Below are 14,509 nucleotides of genomic sequence, written 5' to 3'. Positions count from 1 at the left end.
TTTCGACTTTTATTGATCTGTAGCACTTTCCCAACGGAAGGAGCTGGAAAAGCTGGTGGCCAGGATGTGGAGGGTCCGCAAGGACCTAGTTTGCGTCGCGTGCAAGTTTTAAATAGTGGGTAGAGTGGTGCCGACAATCCTCTCAGCAGTTTTTATTGTACGTTGCAGTTGGAGTTTGTCCTTTTTTGTGGCAGCCCCAAACCAGACTGTAATGGAGGTACACAGTACTGATTGGATGACTGCTATGTAGAACTGTCTCAGCAGCTCTTGTGACAGGCCGTGCTTCCTCAGAAGCCGCAAGCACATTCTTTGCTGAGCTTTTTTTGAGGATGGAGTTGATGTCCCTCTCCCACTTCAGTTCCTCTGAGATTGTAATTCCCAAGGACTTGAAGGTCTCAACAGTTGACTCAGACCTTCTGTGTACCTTTCCACGAGCATCCTCAAGGCAAATAATGCATCTGTAGTACTCTTTCTAGGCATGAAACCATCCTGTTGCTTGTAGATACTTACTTATGTCCTGAGTCGAGGCACTACCTTTTCCCATAACTTCAGTATGTGGCTCATCAACTAAATGCAGAGGGTTGGGTCAGGAAGGGCATCCGGCATAAAACTAATATGCGTTCATCTAAGATGACACAGTGTGGCGACCCTTAACGGGACAAGCCAAAAGAAGAAGAAGATCAACTTTATTTGTCTATAGTTCCGACAGCTCTACAAATCACCTTTGTTCTTAAAAATGGGAACCAGCACACTTTTCCTCCATTCTTCAGGCATCTTCTTGCCCGCTAGTATTCTGTTGAATAAGTTGGTCAAAAACTCCACAGCCACCTCTCCAAATTGGTTCCATACCTCCACAGGAATGTCATCAGGGTCAACTGCTTTTCCATTTTTCATGCTCTTTAGTGGCTTTCTAACTTCCCCCTTACTAATCATTCCGCCTTTCCCTGGTTCATCACACTTGCCTATTCTCTTCCTTCTCATTTTCTTCTTCCATCAATTTCTCAAGGTACAGTGAAGAAAATAAGTATTTGAACACCCTGCTATATTGCAAATTCTCCCACTTAAAAATTATGGATGGGTCTGAAAGTTTCATCGTAGGCGCATGGCCACTGTGAGAGAGATAATCTAAAAAGAAAAATCCAGAAATTATTATGTATGATTTCTTAACGATGTGTGATACAGCTGCAACTCAGTATTTGAACATGTGATAAAAACCAACGTTAATATTTTGTACAGTAGCCTTTGTTTGGAATTACAGAGGTAAGACGTGTCCTGTAGGTCTTCACCAGGTTTGTACACACTGCAGGAGGGATTTTGGCCCACTCCTCCACACAGATCTTCTCTAGATCAGACAGGTTTTAGGGCTGTCGCTGAGAAACACGGAGTTTCAGCTCCCTCCAAAGATTTTCCACATGGTTTAGGTCTGGAGACTGGCTAGGCCACGCCAGAACCTTGATATGCTTCTTACGGAGCCACTACTTGGTTTTTCTGGCTGTGTGCTTCGGGTCATTGTCATGTTGAAAGACCCAGCCACAACCCATCTTCAGCTCTGATTGAGGGAAAGAGGTTGTTCCCCAAAATCTCACAATTCATGACCACTCTCATCCTCTCCTGAATACAGTGCAGCCATCCTGTCTCATGTGCAGAAAAACACCCCCCAAGCACGATGCTACCTCCCCTATGCTTCACAGTAGGGATGGTGTTCTTGGGATGGAACTCATTATACATCTTTCTAAGCATCATTGAAATCCCCTATCTTGAAAGGGGCCCCATTCCGATTGAGATTGACAGTCATGTTTAGCTTCATCCATTTTCTCATGATTGCCCATTCAGTAGACCTTTTTTCACACAAGCTGCTCGGCAATTTTTCCGTAGCCCTTTCCAGCCGTGTGGAGTTGTACAGTTTTGTCTCTGGTGTCTTTGGACAGCTCTTTGTTCTTGTCCATGTTACCACTTTGAGTCTTACTGATTGTATGGGGTGGACAGGTGTCTTTATATAGCTAACGACCTCACACAGGTACATCTGATTCAGAATAATACACGGAGTGGAGGTGAACTTTTAAAGGCGGACTAACAGGTCTTTGAGAGTCAGAATTCTAGCTGATAGACAGGTGTTCAAATACATATTTGCAGCTGTATCACACAAATAAATCGTTAAAAAATCATACATTGTGATTTCTGGATTTTTGTTTTTAGATTAATTCTCTCACAGTGAACATGCACCTACGATGAAAATTTCAGACCCTACATGATTTCTAAGTGGGAGAACTTGCAATAGAGCAGGGTGTTCAAATACTCATTTTCTTTACTGTATTCTTTTCATCTATTTGGCACACTGCTGGCACTAGTCAATACATTTCCATCTCTATCCTTATCTGCTGCACATCCCCTCTCTATCCTTCTCTTTCGCCAACCTGTAGAGATCTTTTTCTCCTTTTTTTGTCCCCAACCTGCTGTACATGTCGTCATATGCCTGTTGTTTAACCTTTGCCATCTTTACCTTTGCCCTACATCGCATCTCAAAGTATTCTTTTCGCCTTTCCTCAGTCCTCGTCAGTGTCCCACTTCTTCTTCGCTACCCTCTTTTCTTGTATGACTTCCAGTAATTTGGGGTTCCACCACCAAGTCTCATTCTCCCCTTTTCTACCAGAAGACCAGACGATCTGCACCAATAACAACACTCTGTCTGTCTGGGATGCTCAGAACTACTTCATCTAGTTCCTTCCAGAATTTCTCTTTCAACTTTAGGTCACATCCTTCCTATGGGGCATAGCCCCTAATCACATGATACAGAACACCCTTAATTTCAAATTTTTGCCTCATCACTCTTTTCACCTCAAAGACATTCTTAGCCAGGTCTTCCTTTAAAATAAGTCCAACTCCATAGTAAAATAATTTAAACCCTGCTGCTCGGAGGGGGGGGGGGTTATCTAACCCAGCTACAGTTATATTTTACTTGATAGAGTGACCTTTAGGTATTAAAATAAAAACCACACACTCTCACATTATGTCTGGAGCACTTAGAATAACCTCTGTAAAATTCAACAGTCTAAACGATTTCATTGTACAGTTTGTACAGTTATGATGACAATAAATGGGATTCATTAATTCATTAAGGGCCTGTTTAATGTGTGGTTTTTTTTTTTTAGCCAAACTAGCTTAAAAATATCGAGCGAGAATAATTAATGTTAAACGGTGGCCTCACAGTTCTTGGGGGGGGTTCAGTCCCGGCCGCACCTGTGTGCCGTTTGCATGTTCTCCTTATGCCTACGTGGGTTTTCTCCAGGCACTCCAGTTTACTCCCACATCCCAAAACATGCATTAATTGGAGACTCTTATTACCCTGAGGTGTGATTGGGAGTGAGACTGTTCCTGGTCTCTGTGCCCTGCGATTGGGTGGCAAAACATTCTGGGTGTTCCCTACCTCTTCCCCATTGATAGCTGCGATAGGCTCCAGGACTCCCACGACCCTTGTGAGGATTAGCGGCTCAGAAAATGGATGGATGGATAATTAATGCTCATGTTGAAAGTATGTCATTAAATCTGCTAGCATTGAAAACTGCGCTGATTCTTGAGAAAAAGCGAAGAGACATTCTAAATACTAAGGAAATCTACATAAACTTTTGACCTCAAAGAAAATATAAAATTAATTCTCATTATTGTGGCATTTAACAAACGTTAATAATTTTGGTGATCCCGACTCACCTGAAACAGGAGAGATTTAGTCTGATTTGACTTCAGAGTGTGACAAAAACATGAAATGTCCGATTTTTCAGCGTATGTAAACATCTGGCTTCAACTGTATATATGTGTGTGTTAATTTACTGTATGTGTGCATTTGGATGTGGATTGAAATTCTAAAATGTATCAAGTATAAAAAGTAATGTTATGGATGCAACCGTTAAATGATTGATTTTCGACCTCAAAGCTGTCTTGGCCCGTAGTAAAGAACTGCTTGGTGTCCTTCAGCTTTACCGTGCCCCTTTTTTGCCAATGTCCCACCAGGTTTGGGCATTACTGCCCTCACAGGCATTCACCTCCTTATGGCTATGTCTTTGGTTGCTACCTCATCAACACAGGCATGAAAGATGGGCCACTCGCATGTTGTAAGAGATGGACACATTTTCAATGGTTTTACTGAGGGAAGGAGGTTGTTCCCCAAAATATTGCACTACTTGGCCTTATCCATCCTCTTAGCATAACATGCTGTCATCCTGTCGCCTTTGTATACAACAGTGATTTCCAATCTTTATCGAGCCAAGGCACATATTTTACAATTGAAAAATTCCACGGTACACGAACAAAAGTAAATGTCACCAAAAATGGATCGATTAGTTTGTGCTTCCTGCCATCTAATAGTAGAGGATTTTTTTTTCTGTCTATCATTGTGCCTCACTGGAATAAATAGATGAATAAAGGTACATTATTTCTTGGAATAAATGTTTTTTTTTTTTGCAATTACATAAAATTGGATAACTTCCCACGGCACACCTGAAGAGCGCTCATGGCACACGAATATACCCCGGCACAATGTTTGGGAATCACTGGTATAGAAGCATCCCCAAAGCACGTTTTTCTCCCACTCAATGGATTTTTACTCAACCTTCTTTATCCTCCAAACACAATTGAGTGGAGTGTTTACCAAATGAGTTCTACTTTCATCGTTTAACCATATGACCACCTCCCATAACTCTTTTGGATCATCCAGATGGTCATTGGCAAACTGCAGATGGCCCTGGACCCATGCTATTTTGAGCAGGTGTTGTAGGATTTTTTTTTTTTTTTTTTTTTACTATTTGAACAAGACCGTTCTACTGTCAGTCACTATATTGTCAATACTGTATTCTATGTAATATTGTTGTCATGTCAAATGTTTTTAATATCTTGGACTCACGAAAGTATAGTAATCTTATGCATATGTAGTTATTGTGACAGAAGTGATCTCAGCCCTGGAGTTCTTAACTGTTTTTTTTTCTTAACTTTTGTACATTTGCAGCCAATATTTGACTGGAATGTTAAACAGCTCTTTCTCTATTTGTCTGCCGAGTACACCACAAAAAGCAATGTAAGTTATTTTCAGCTCAAGTATCTGTGTGGAATTGCTTGTCATTGTCTGGATTTTTGTTTAACCACATTTATTGCACAGTTGATAATTGCATGCTAAGGGTACACAGGTGAGCACCTATTTATGTTATGTACATTGAGGAATTCCTTTTAACAGCCATGTTTCCAAATGGCACGTCCTATCTGGAGTTGGAATCTATATTCCTCATTGTTAATTGTCCTATCGCTGATAGCAGATCCCGTTGATATGCGAATCAGAGCAAAATACAGGTGCTCTGAGGTCTAGGATATTTACTTTTTAAGATTATGTGTAAAAATCATGGTAAGTTGCCGTCACTCCAAAATATAATTGATTCAGAAAAGTGCAGATTCGTCAAAAGACGAATGGTAAACCATTTAGTTTATCCAAAATTTTGCAAAACAATAATCTCACCTATATTTCCCCCTCTCAAGATGCGTTGACACTTTGAGTTAATTGCCAACCAACCAAGCATGCATACTTGTGCCTACTGGTGGCGGCAAACCAATGTATCTTAACTTTGTGAAAATTAATAACCACTCCCCTCAGTGTATTGTGAAAAGCAAGCTCTCACGATCTGAAACATCTGACGCAATCTGAGCCTCAGTATACACCTCGCAGTGCTTCAGTGACAAGGGACAAGGTAAACGGTTGGTTGAACTTTTGGAGTTTTTCGATTTGTTTATTTTATTCTTCAAATCAACGGAAGCAGGGCTGCCACAAAAAAAATGTGCTTAAACTTCATAGCAACTTTGCATCACAATAAATTGGGACAAAATTCACAAAAGTCTGTTTCACAAACACGAACCGTGTGCTTAATCCGTTAACATCAGGAAAGGAAGCGTTTGTTTTCCATCCATTAAAAAAAAAATAGTTTGGTGTGAAGTTACTTATTGTCAAAATGCTGCGTTTCACCATTCAAAATAAAAGGTTACAAGCTTAATACATAAGTCGAGGTAAAATCTGCACACACAAACCATTCACTGATGAAACGGCCCCAGATAACAGTTATTGTGTTTCAATTTTAGCTGAAACATTAATTAATGAATATTTAGTGAATTGGGTTAGGAAATGCAGCCCTATGGGGGCACAAGCCAGTGCAGTCTGGAGGCTGGTCCGAGCCTGGATAAATGCACAGAGCCTACAACTGAGTGTAGGTACTTTGAATGTTGGGACTATGACAGGAGAACCTCAGGAGTTGATTGACATGATTAGGAGAAAGGTTGATATATTGTGCATCCAAGTGAGCAGGTGGAAAGGAGGTAAGGCTAGAAGTTTAGGGACAGGGTTTGAATTATTGTACCATGGAGTAGATGGGAAGAGAAATGGAGTAAGAGTTATTTTAAAGGAAGAGCTGGCTAAAAATGTCTTGGCGGTGAAAGGGTATCATCGAGTGATGAGGCCTGAAACTCCAAATTGAGGGTATTAATGTGTCCCACAGGTAGGATGCTACCTAGTGTTAAAGACAAATTCTGGAAGGAACTGGATGATGTAGTTCTGAGCATCCCAGACAGAGAGAGAGTTGTGATTTGTGCAGATTGTAATGGACATGTTGGGGAAGGAAACTGGGGTGATGAAGAAGTGATGGGTAAGTACGGCATCCAGAAAAGCAACTTTAAAGGACAGATTGCAGTGGATTTTACAAAAAAGATGGAAATGGCAGTAGTGAACACGTTTTTCCAGAAGGGGCAGGAACATAGGGTGAGCTACAAGAGAGGAGGTAGAAGCACGCAGGTGGATTATGTTTTGTACAGACGATGTCATCTGTAGGATGTTACTGACTGTAAGGTAGTAGTAGGGGAGAGTGTAGCTCGACAGCATAGGATGGTGGTGTGTAGGATGACTCTGGTGATGCCAAGGACGATTAAGGAGACAAAGGTAGAGCAGAGAACCATGTGGTGGAAGCTTGAGAAAGGAAGAATGTTGTGCGGCCTTTCGGAAAGAGGTGAGACAGGCTCTCGATGGACAGGAGCTCTCAGAAGGCTGGACTTCTACACCCAAGGTGATCAGAGAGATAGGCAGGTACTTGTGTGTCTTCTGGTAGGAAAATGGAGGAGGAGACTTGGTGTTGGAACCCTAAAATACAGGAAGTCATACAAGGAAAGAGGTTAGCAAAGAAGTGGACACTGAGGGCTGAGGAGAGGCGAATGGAATACATTGAGATGCGACGTAGGGAAAAGATAGCGGTTGTGAAGGCTAAACGAGAGGTAGATGACGAGATGTACACCAGGTTGGACACGAAAGAAGGAGACAAAGATCTCTACAGGTTGGCAAGAGGGAGAGGAATGGTAAGGATGTGCAGCAGATAAAGGTGATTAAGGATAGTGATGGAAATGTCTTGGTTGGTGCCAGTAGTGTGGTAAATAGATTGAAAGAATACTTTGAGAAGTTGATAAATGAAGAAAATGAGAGCGAAGGAAGAGAAGAGCCAAGTGTGATGGACCAGGGAAAGGCGCTAAAGAGGATGAAAAATGGAAAAGCAGTTGGTCCTGATGACATATCTGTGGAAGTATGGAAGCAATTTGGAGAGGTGGCTGTGGAGTTTTTGACCAACTTAACATAACACACACTTCACACAACATAATACTAGTGGGCGAGAAGACACCTCAAAAATGGAGGAAAAGTGTGCAAGTTCCCATTTTTAAGAACAAAGATAATTTGCAGATCTGTGAGTACGATAGATGAATAAAGTTGATGAGCCATATAATGAAGTTATGGGAAAGAGTAGTGGAGGCTAGACATAAGACAGAAGACTCTATCTGCAAGCAACAGTATGGTTTCATGCCGAGAAAGAGTACCACAGATGCATTATTTGCCTTGAGAATGCTTGTGGAAAAGCAAAGTGAAGGTTAGAAGGATACATTGTGTCTTTGTTGATCTAGAGCAGCGGTCGGCAACCTTTGACACCGAAAGAGCCACGGAAAAGAAAACACTGGGAGCCGCACATCTAAAATGAAGAAAAAAAAAAACTTCTACTACTTTACCGCAGCATGTTTCTCCATTGGCTTTGCCGGGCTTGAAAGTCTCTCAAAATAGACGGCGTTTCAGCGGGTATACCCGCTTCCGCAGTGTGACGTCTATTTTGAGCGACGAAAAAATAATATCAAATAATTTAATATTTTAATATTTCAAGATCACAATCTTCAAATTTAGAACTAAAATAATATAAAAACTAACACAAATAAAACGCACTTCAATTAAATACAAAAAAAATTTTTTAGTAATTTATTTTCCCAAGCCAATCAGAGCCGCATTATAAGGATGAAAGAGCCGCATGAGGCTCCGGAGCCGCGGGTTGCCGACTGCTGATCTAGAGAAAGTCTATGACCGAGTACCAGGAGAGGAACTGTGTTACTGCATGCGCAAGTCTGGTGTGGCAGAGAAGTCTGTTTGAATAGTACAGGATGAGTGAGGGCAGCAGAACAGTGGTAAGTTGTGCCATAGGTGTGACAGAAGAATTTAAGGTGAAGGTTGGGCTGCATCAGGGATCAGCTTTGAGCCCCTTCCTGTTTTCTGTGGTAATGGACAGTTGCACAGATGAGGTTGGACTAGAATCCCCTTGGACCATGATGTTCGCAGATGACATTGTGGTCTGCAGTGAAAGCAGGGAGTAGGTGGCAGAACAATTAGAAAGATGGAGGCATGCTCTGGAAAGTCTGGTGTGGCAGAGAAGTATGTTTGAATAGTACAGGATGAATGAGGGCAGCAGAACAGTGGTATGTTGTGCCATAGGTGTGACAGAAGAATTTAAGGTGAAGGTTGGGCTGCATCAGGGATCAGCTTTGAGCCCCTTCCTGTTTTCTGTGGTAATGGATAGGCTCACAGATGAGGTTAGATTAGAATCCCCTTGGACCAGGATGTTCGCAGATGACATTGTAGTCTGCAGTGAAAGCAGGGAGTAGGTGGCGGAAGAATTAGAAAGATGGAGGCATGCACTGGAAAGGAGAGGAATGAAGATTAGCCGAAGTAAAATAGAATATATGTGTGAATGAGATGGGAGAGGGGGGAACGGTGAGGCGACAGGAAGAGGAGATAGCGAGGGTTTTGATGACTTCAAATACTTGGGGTCACCAATCCATAGCAATGGTGAGTGTGGTAAGGAAGTGAAAAAATGGGCCCAAGCAGGTTGGTAAAGCTGGAGGAAAGTGTTTGGTCTGTTTTGTAACAGAAGAGTTTTTGCTAGGATGAAGGACAAAATTTATAAAAACGTGGTTAAAACCGGAGCTCAGTGGTTAGAGCACTGGTTTGGTAAACCAGGGGTTGTGGTTTCGTATCCCACTGGGGCCACCACTCCCTGAGAAGGGTTGCGTCAGGAAGGGCATCCGGTGTAAAAATTGTGCCAAACATATATGTGCGTTCATCTGAGAAGACACACTGTGGCAAACCCGAAAGGGTCAAGCCGAAAGAAACTGGCCGTTTCTTGCTTACAGTCAAGAAAATAATTATTTGAACACCCTGCTATATTGCAAGTTCTACCAATTAGAAAACCTGGAGGATTCTGAAATTTTCATCGTAGGTGCATGTCCACTGTGAGAGAGATGATCTAAAAAAAAATAAAATCCAGAAATCACAATTTATGATTTTTTTTTAACCATTTGTGTGATACAGCTGCAAATAAGTATTTGAACACCTGAAAAAAACAACATATATTATCCTGAATCAGATGCACCTGTGTGAGTTCCTTAGCTGCATAAAGACACCTGTCCACCCCATACAATCAGTAAGACTCAAACTTGTAACATGGCCAAGACAAAAGACCTGTCCAAAGACGCAAGAGACAAAATTGTACAATTCCACACGGCTGGAAAGGGCTACCGAGAAATTGCCAAGTAGCTTGGTGAAAAAAGGTCCACTGTTGAAGGACTCAGAAAATGGAAGAAGCTAAACATGACAATCTCAATCAGAGTAAAGGCCCATGCAAGATACCACCTCGTGGGGTCTCAATGATCCTTAGAAAGGTGAGGAATCAGCCCAGGACTACACGAAAGCACTTGGTCAATGACCTGAAAAGACCTGGGATCACCATTTCCAAGGTCCAAGGACGTCATGGTTTTAAAGCACGCATGGCATGGAAGGTTGCCCTGCTTAAACCAGCACGCGTCAAGGCCCCGTCTTAAATTTGCCAATGACCATTTCTATGATACAGAGGAGTCATGGGAGAAAGTTTTGTGGTCAGATGAGACCAAAATTGAAATTTTTGGTCATAATTCCACAAACCGGAGGAAGATGTATAATGAGTTCCATCCCAAGAACACCATCCCTACTGTGAAGCATAGGGGAGGTAGCATCGTGCTTGGGGGGTGTTTTTCTGCACATGAGACAGGATGGCTGCACTGTATTCAGGAGAGGATTACAGTGGCCATGTATTGTGAGATTTTGGGGAACAACCCCTTTCCCTCAGTCAGAGCATTGAAGATGGGTCGTGGGTGGGTCTTTCAACATGACTATGACCTGAAGCACACAGCCAGGAAAACCAAAGAGTGGCTCTATAACAATCATATCAAGGTTCTGGCGTCGCCTGGCCAGTCTCCAGACCTAAACCCAATAGAAAATCTTTGGAGGGAGCTGAAACTCTTTGTGTTGCTCAGCGACAGCCCAGAAACCTGTCTGATCCAGAGATCTGTGTGGAGGTACAGTGTGTGCAAACCAGGTGAACTCCAGGAAACGTTTGACCTCTGTAATTGCAAACAAGGGATACTGTACCAAATTTTAACATTGGCTTTGTCAGGTGTTCAAATACTCATTTGCAGCTGTATCAAAGAAATAAATTGTTAAAAAACTCGTACATTGTGATTTCTGGATTTTTCTTTTTTGATTATCTCTCTCACAGTGGACATGCACCTATGGTGAAAAGTTTTGACCCCCTCCATGATTTCTAAGTAAGAGAACTTATAATATAGCAATATAGCAAGGTGTTCAAATACTTCCTTTCCTCACTTACGTCAGGCCAATTCTAAGTATGCTCAGTTTGACTCATGAAATTTGGAAAGTGAATTTTAACTCATTTCTCACAAACCTTGAAAGCTGTTCTGTCCATAAAACAAATGTCAAAATACAGTATCTTATAAAAGTGAGCACACCACAGTTCAGACTCTGAGGCATTCTCCTCCACCATCAGAGCCAACTCATCACCAGGTTGTGATCACGTGACAGCTCTATCGCTCTCCTCACACAACTCCAAGACATGCGGCTTTAATCAATCATCCATAAGGACAGCCTTATGCTTGGACATAGTGTTTGTTACGGACAATCTGCAATGAGCACTAAAGTCCAATAACAGAACACCACTAGGGTTCTGATGGGGGGGGGTTCCTACCAGTCACGCACTTCCAGCTCATATGAGCATTGATTTCTTCCAGCAGAACGATGGAGTCTCCAGCACCCTCTCCAAGGGCTCCAAAAATGGTGAGGCTCTGAACTCCTGTTTGATGCATTGACACAAACAACAGGACCTGTCCCCTAACTCAAAGCCACAAGGTCAAACACCAGTGTACAGGATCTAAACTGGGGGGCAAAAAGTATTGCTACAGCAGTGTGGCGCCTCTCACCGTGGGCAATTCCAGAGTGAAAGTAAGTTCAATCCCTCTCAAGAGGACTTGCACTAGAACCCAAGCTGTATATAGGGAAGCCCAACTATATTTAGCCAGAACCTCTCTCTCACACACTCGTGCTCCTTCCTTGCCAGAGAGGTGACATTCCACATCCTTAGAGCCAGATTTTGTCGTCAGGCTTGCCAAGGTCCCCACCTTCAGCCACCGCTCAGCTGACATTGCACCCAAATTGTTTGGCCCCTCCCACAGGTGGTGAACCCATGGAAGGGGGACCCATGTTACCCCCATAATCGCAGGTCCAGTCACCAGGCACTTGGCCTCGAAACCGCACCTCCAGACTAGGGAAACTTACATCTATTTATGTTATTAATCATAGGAGTTTATGGAACCGTGCTTTGTCTGGTTCATCACCAAGCACTTGTTTGCCATGGGCAACCATACCAGACACACACAGACCCCTCCACTATGATAAGGTGACAGCTCAAGGCAGGGCAAATAAAAATGGCCACACAAGATTTGGGCATTTTCACTGCTGTGTTTTCGTTGACAGTGGTTCAGATATTAATGGTTGTGTGCTCATTTATTATGAGGGAACAATAAATTTTCAATATTATACAAGCAATATACTAACTATACAGTAGTTACGTTGTTTATCAGTGTTCTCCCATATACAGATTTTTATAAAATATTTACAAAAATGTGAGGGGTGTATTCTTATGAGATGGTCTATTTAACGAAAAGAATGTTAATTTCCAGTTTAATGAAATACCGGCGCCCTATTAAAACGACAATTTCAATAGTTGTCAGTGGACATTTTTCCACAAACAACATTATAGTTGTCAATAGTAACACTACAAATGTGTGTATGTGTGTGTCAGTCTTTGAACCAGGTGGTGCTGTGGGATAAGATTGTTCTCCGAGGTGAAAACAACAAACTGAACCTCAGAAACACAAAATCAAAATACTTCTTCTTTGATGATGGAAACGGTCTCAGGTATGGTAGAACCTCACCTAAGGTATAACCACCATCCCAACTATCCCTTATGATGGAGGTTGAAAAAGGCTGAGCCCAATTTCTTTGTTGGAAGTAATTTTAACTTTATCTATGATAAACTTTGATTTTCCGCTGTGTACAATGAAGTCAGTAAACGTACAAAGACTGATTTACTTGGGGCAGAGGGTGGTCCATGACAGCCTATTGTCCAATTTTGTCTGTGGCCCATTTACTGTACAGTACTTTTTTATTTTATTTTTTTTAATCTTGTTTTGCTGTTAGCTCAAGACGAATTGAGGATCTGTATCCTTTATGCCAGAGCAGTTTTACTGTCAGTTTACAGTGCATGTTATTGTACAGGTTTGTTTTTTTAATTTGTTTAGTGTTTTTTTTTTCATTTGCAAGATGTTTTTTTCATTTCTTATTTATGGTTTAATCCTGTTAAACCACCCGACCACACACTTTATAAATTCTCAAAAATGCATTATTTTCTCATATTTCTCACTTAAACATTCTCAAAATTCAAACATTTGTGGATTAAAATAGAGTACACTTCTGTATTCCTGAATGAAATCAAAGATGAGGCCAAAACATTTATTTGAGAAATAAATATATAAATTCCACTCTATCCATTCTTTTAAGAAATACATTTAATTTTAATCATCCATCTATGAAGTTGGACAAATGAAATTATTAATAGCGTCTCAAGCATATTTTACAGTTCCTTTGGCTGTTTGCGTGGCTCTCCTGTAGTGTCTTTCTGTTGAAGCACCTTGGTGCAGGGGTACTTTTTTGCGAGTGAAAAACACTGAGGGGTCTGGTTTTTTTTGTCTCGGCGAGAATATTCTTACAAACAGACATGCCACCTTCGACAATGTTTGAAAACTGAAGCTGCGACACTTTGTGCAGGTGTGCTGAAACAGCACGACACCTGCTGCCGACCCCGGTACTTAGAGCAGGCGATCGTGGCAGCGAACTGCAGCCCCCGAATACCACTGCCGGATGAGTGCACCTGAGCTCATTGCAGTTCACTGACGGTCAATCTCCTCCATGCCAAGTGTCGGACACAAATGTTAAGAAAGAGGAGAAGGATGCACTAACACTTGATTGCTTGACAACTGTGGCCAATGAACTTCAGTGAACTATACTGAGCTTGGTTGGGCTCGTCCAGCAGCACGGTTAGGAGGCTGCCGTGGGAGACCATTGTCAACGGGACCGCTGTCATGGCTTTGTAGAAAGCTGTTGCGCAGGTGTGCTTAAATGTTGTGGGGCCCCTTGGCTCCCGCTGGTACTGAGGGCTATTGACAATGGTCTACAGTTCCTTAGCCAAACGGGATGCAGAAACACAATGTAGGGTTTTCCTGAGTGAATCAGTTTACAGAACACAATGCACATTCATATGAAAAAAAAAAATGACTACACTGGAAAAATTACACACACAAAAAAGTGTTATAGCGAAGCAAGGCCGTGTAAAGTGAACTACATTGTAGCGAGCAAACACTATTATAATTTAGGTTTATTGAGAATGAGTTGAACAGAGGGAAGGAAAGAGAAACAGAGATAGACAAAGCACTAATTGTAATCAGGATGTGAAAAGTATATCATTACATATCTTGAAACGTTAAGGATGCGCTGTAGCGCATACAACCTGTGAGGGAAGGTCACAACGAGATCAGACAGGATTAGGACAGGAGAAGCATGCAGGGCTAGGATCGTGAACCTGACTGTCCAACTGAATTGTGGTGGGATTGACTAAGTGAATGATAAAAATAAATTGGATGAAAGTGTGACAGGATATCCAAGCATTTCGCATATCCATGAATTGTCAGAATAAATGAGTGCCGAAAAAGTTCCAAAGGTGTGTGCCTGCGGACACAAAGC

At 41.9% G+C, this 14,509-nt stretch overlaps 1 protein-coding gene across 6 annotated transcripts in view; it reads left to right on the top strand.

Annotated features, from left to right (window-relative positions):
- Nucleotides 1-14,509, top strand: part of spcs3 (signal peptidase complex subunit 3) — a 51,422-nt gene that overhangs the window by 22,775 nt on the left and 14,138 nt on the right. For 2 of the 6 annotated variants that reach the window (XM_061831215.1, XM_061831217.1), the window contains exons 3-5: nt 4,997-5,065; nt 11,443-11,488; nt 12,513-12,628. In XM_061831215.1, the coding sequence (XP_061687199.1) occupies nt 4,997-5,065; nt 11,443-11,488; nt 12,513-12,628 (231 nt within the window). Of the gene's footprint in view, nt 1-4,988; nt 5,066-11,442; nt 11,489-12,512; nt 12,629-14,509 lie in introns of all 6 variants that reach the window. The other 4 variants (XM_061831216.1, XM_061831221.1, XM_061831219.1 and 1 more) reach the window with 4 other exon arrangements.

Source organism: Syngnathoides biaculeatus, chromosome 9 (genome assembly GCF_019802595.1).
Source record: "Syngnathoides biaculeatus isolate LvHL_M chromosome 9, ASM1980259v1, whole genome shotgun sequence".
Lineage (NCBI taxonomy): Eukaryota > Metazoa > Chordata > Actinopteri > Syngnathiformes > Syngnathidae > Syngnathoides > Syngnathoides biaculeatus.
This window is presented reverse-complemented; position numbering and strand designations above follow the sequence as displayed.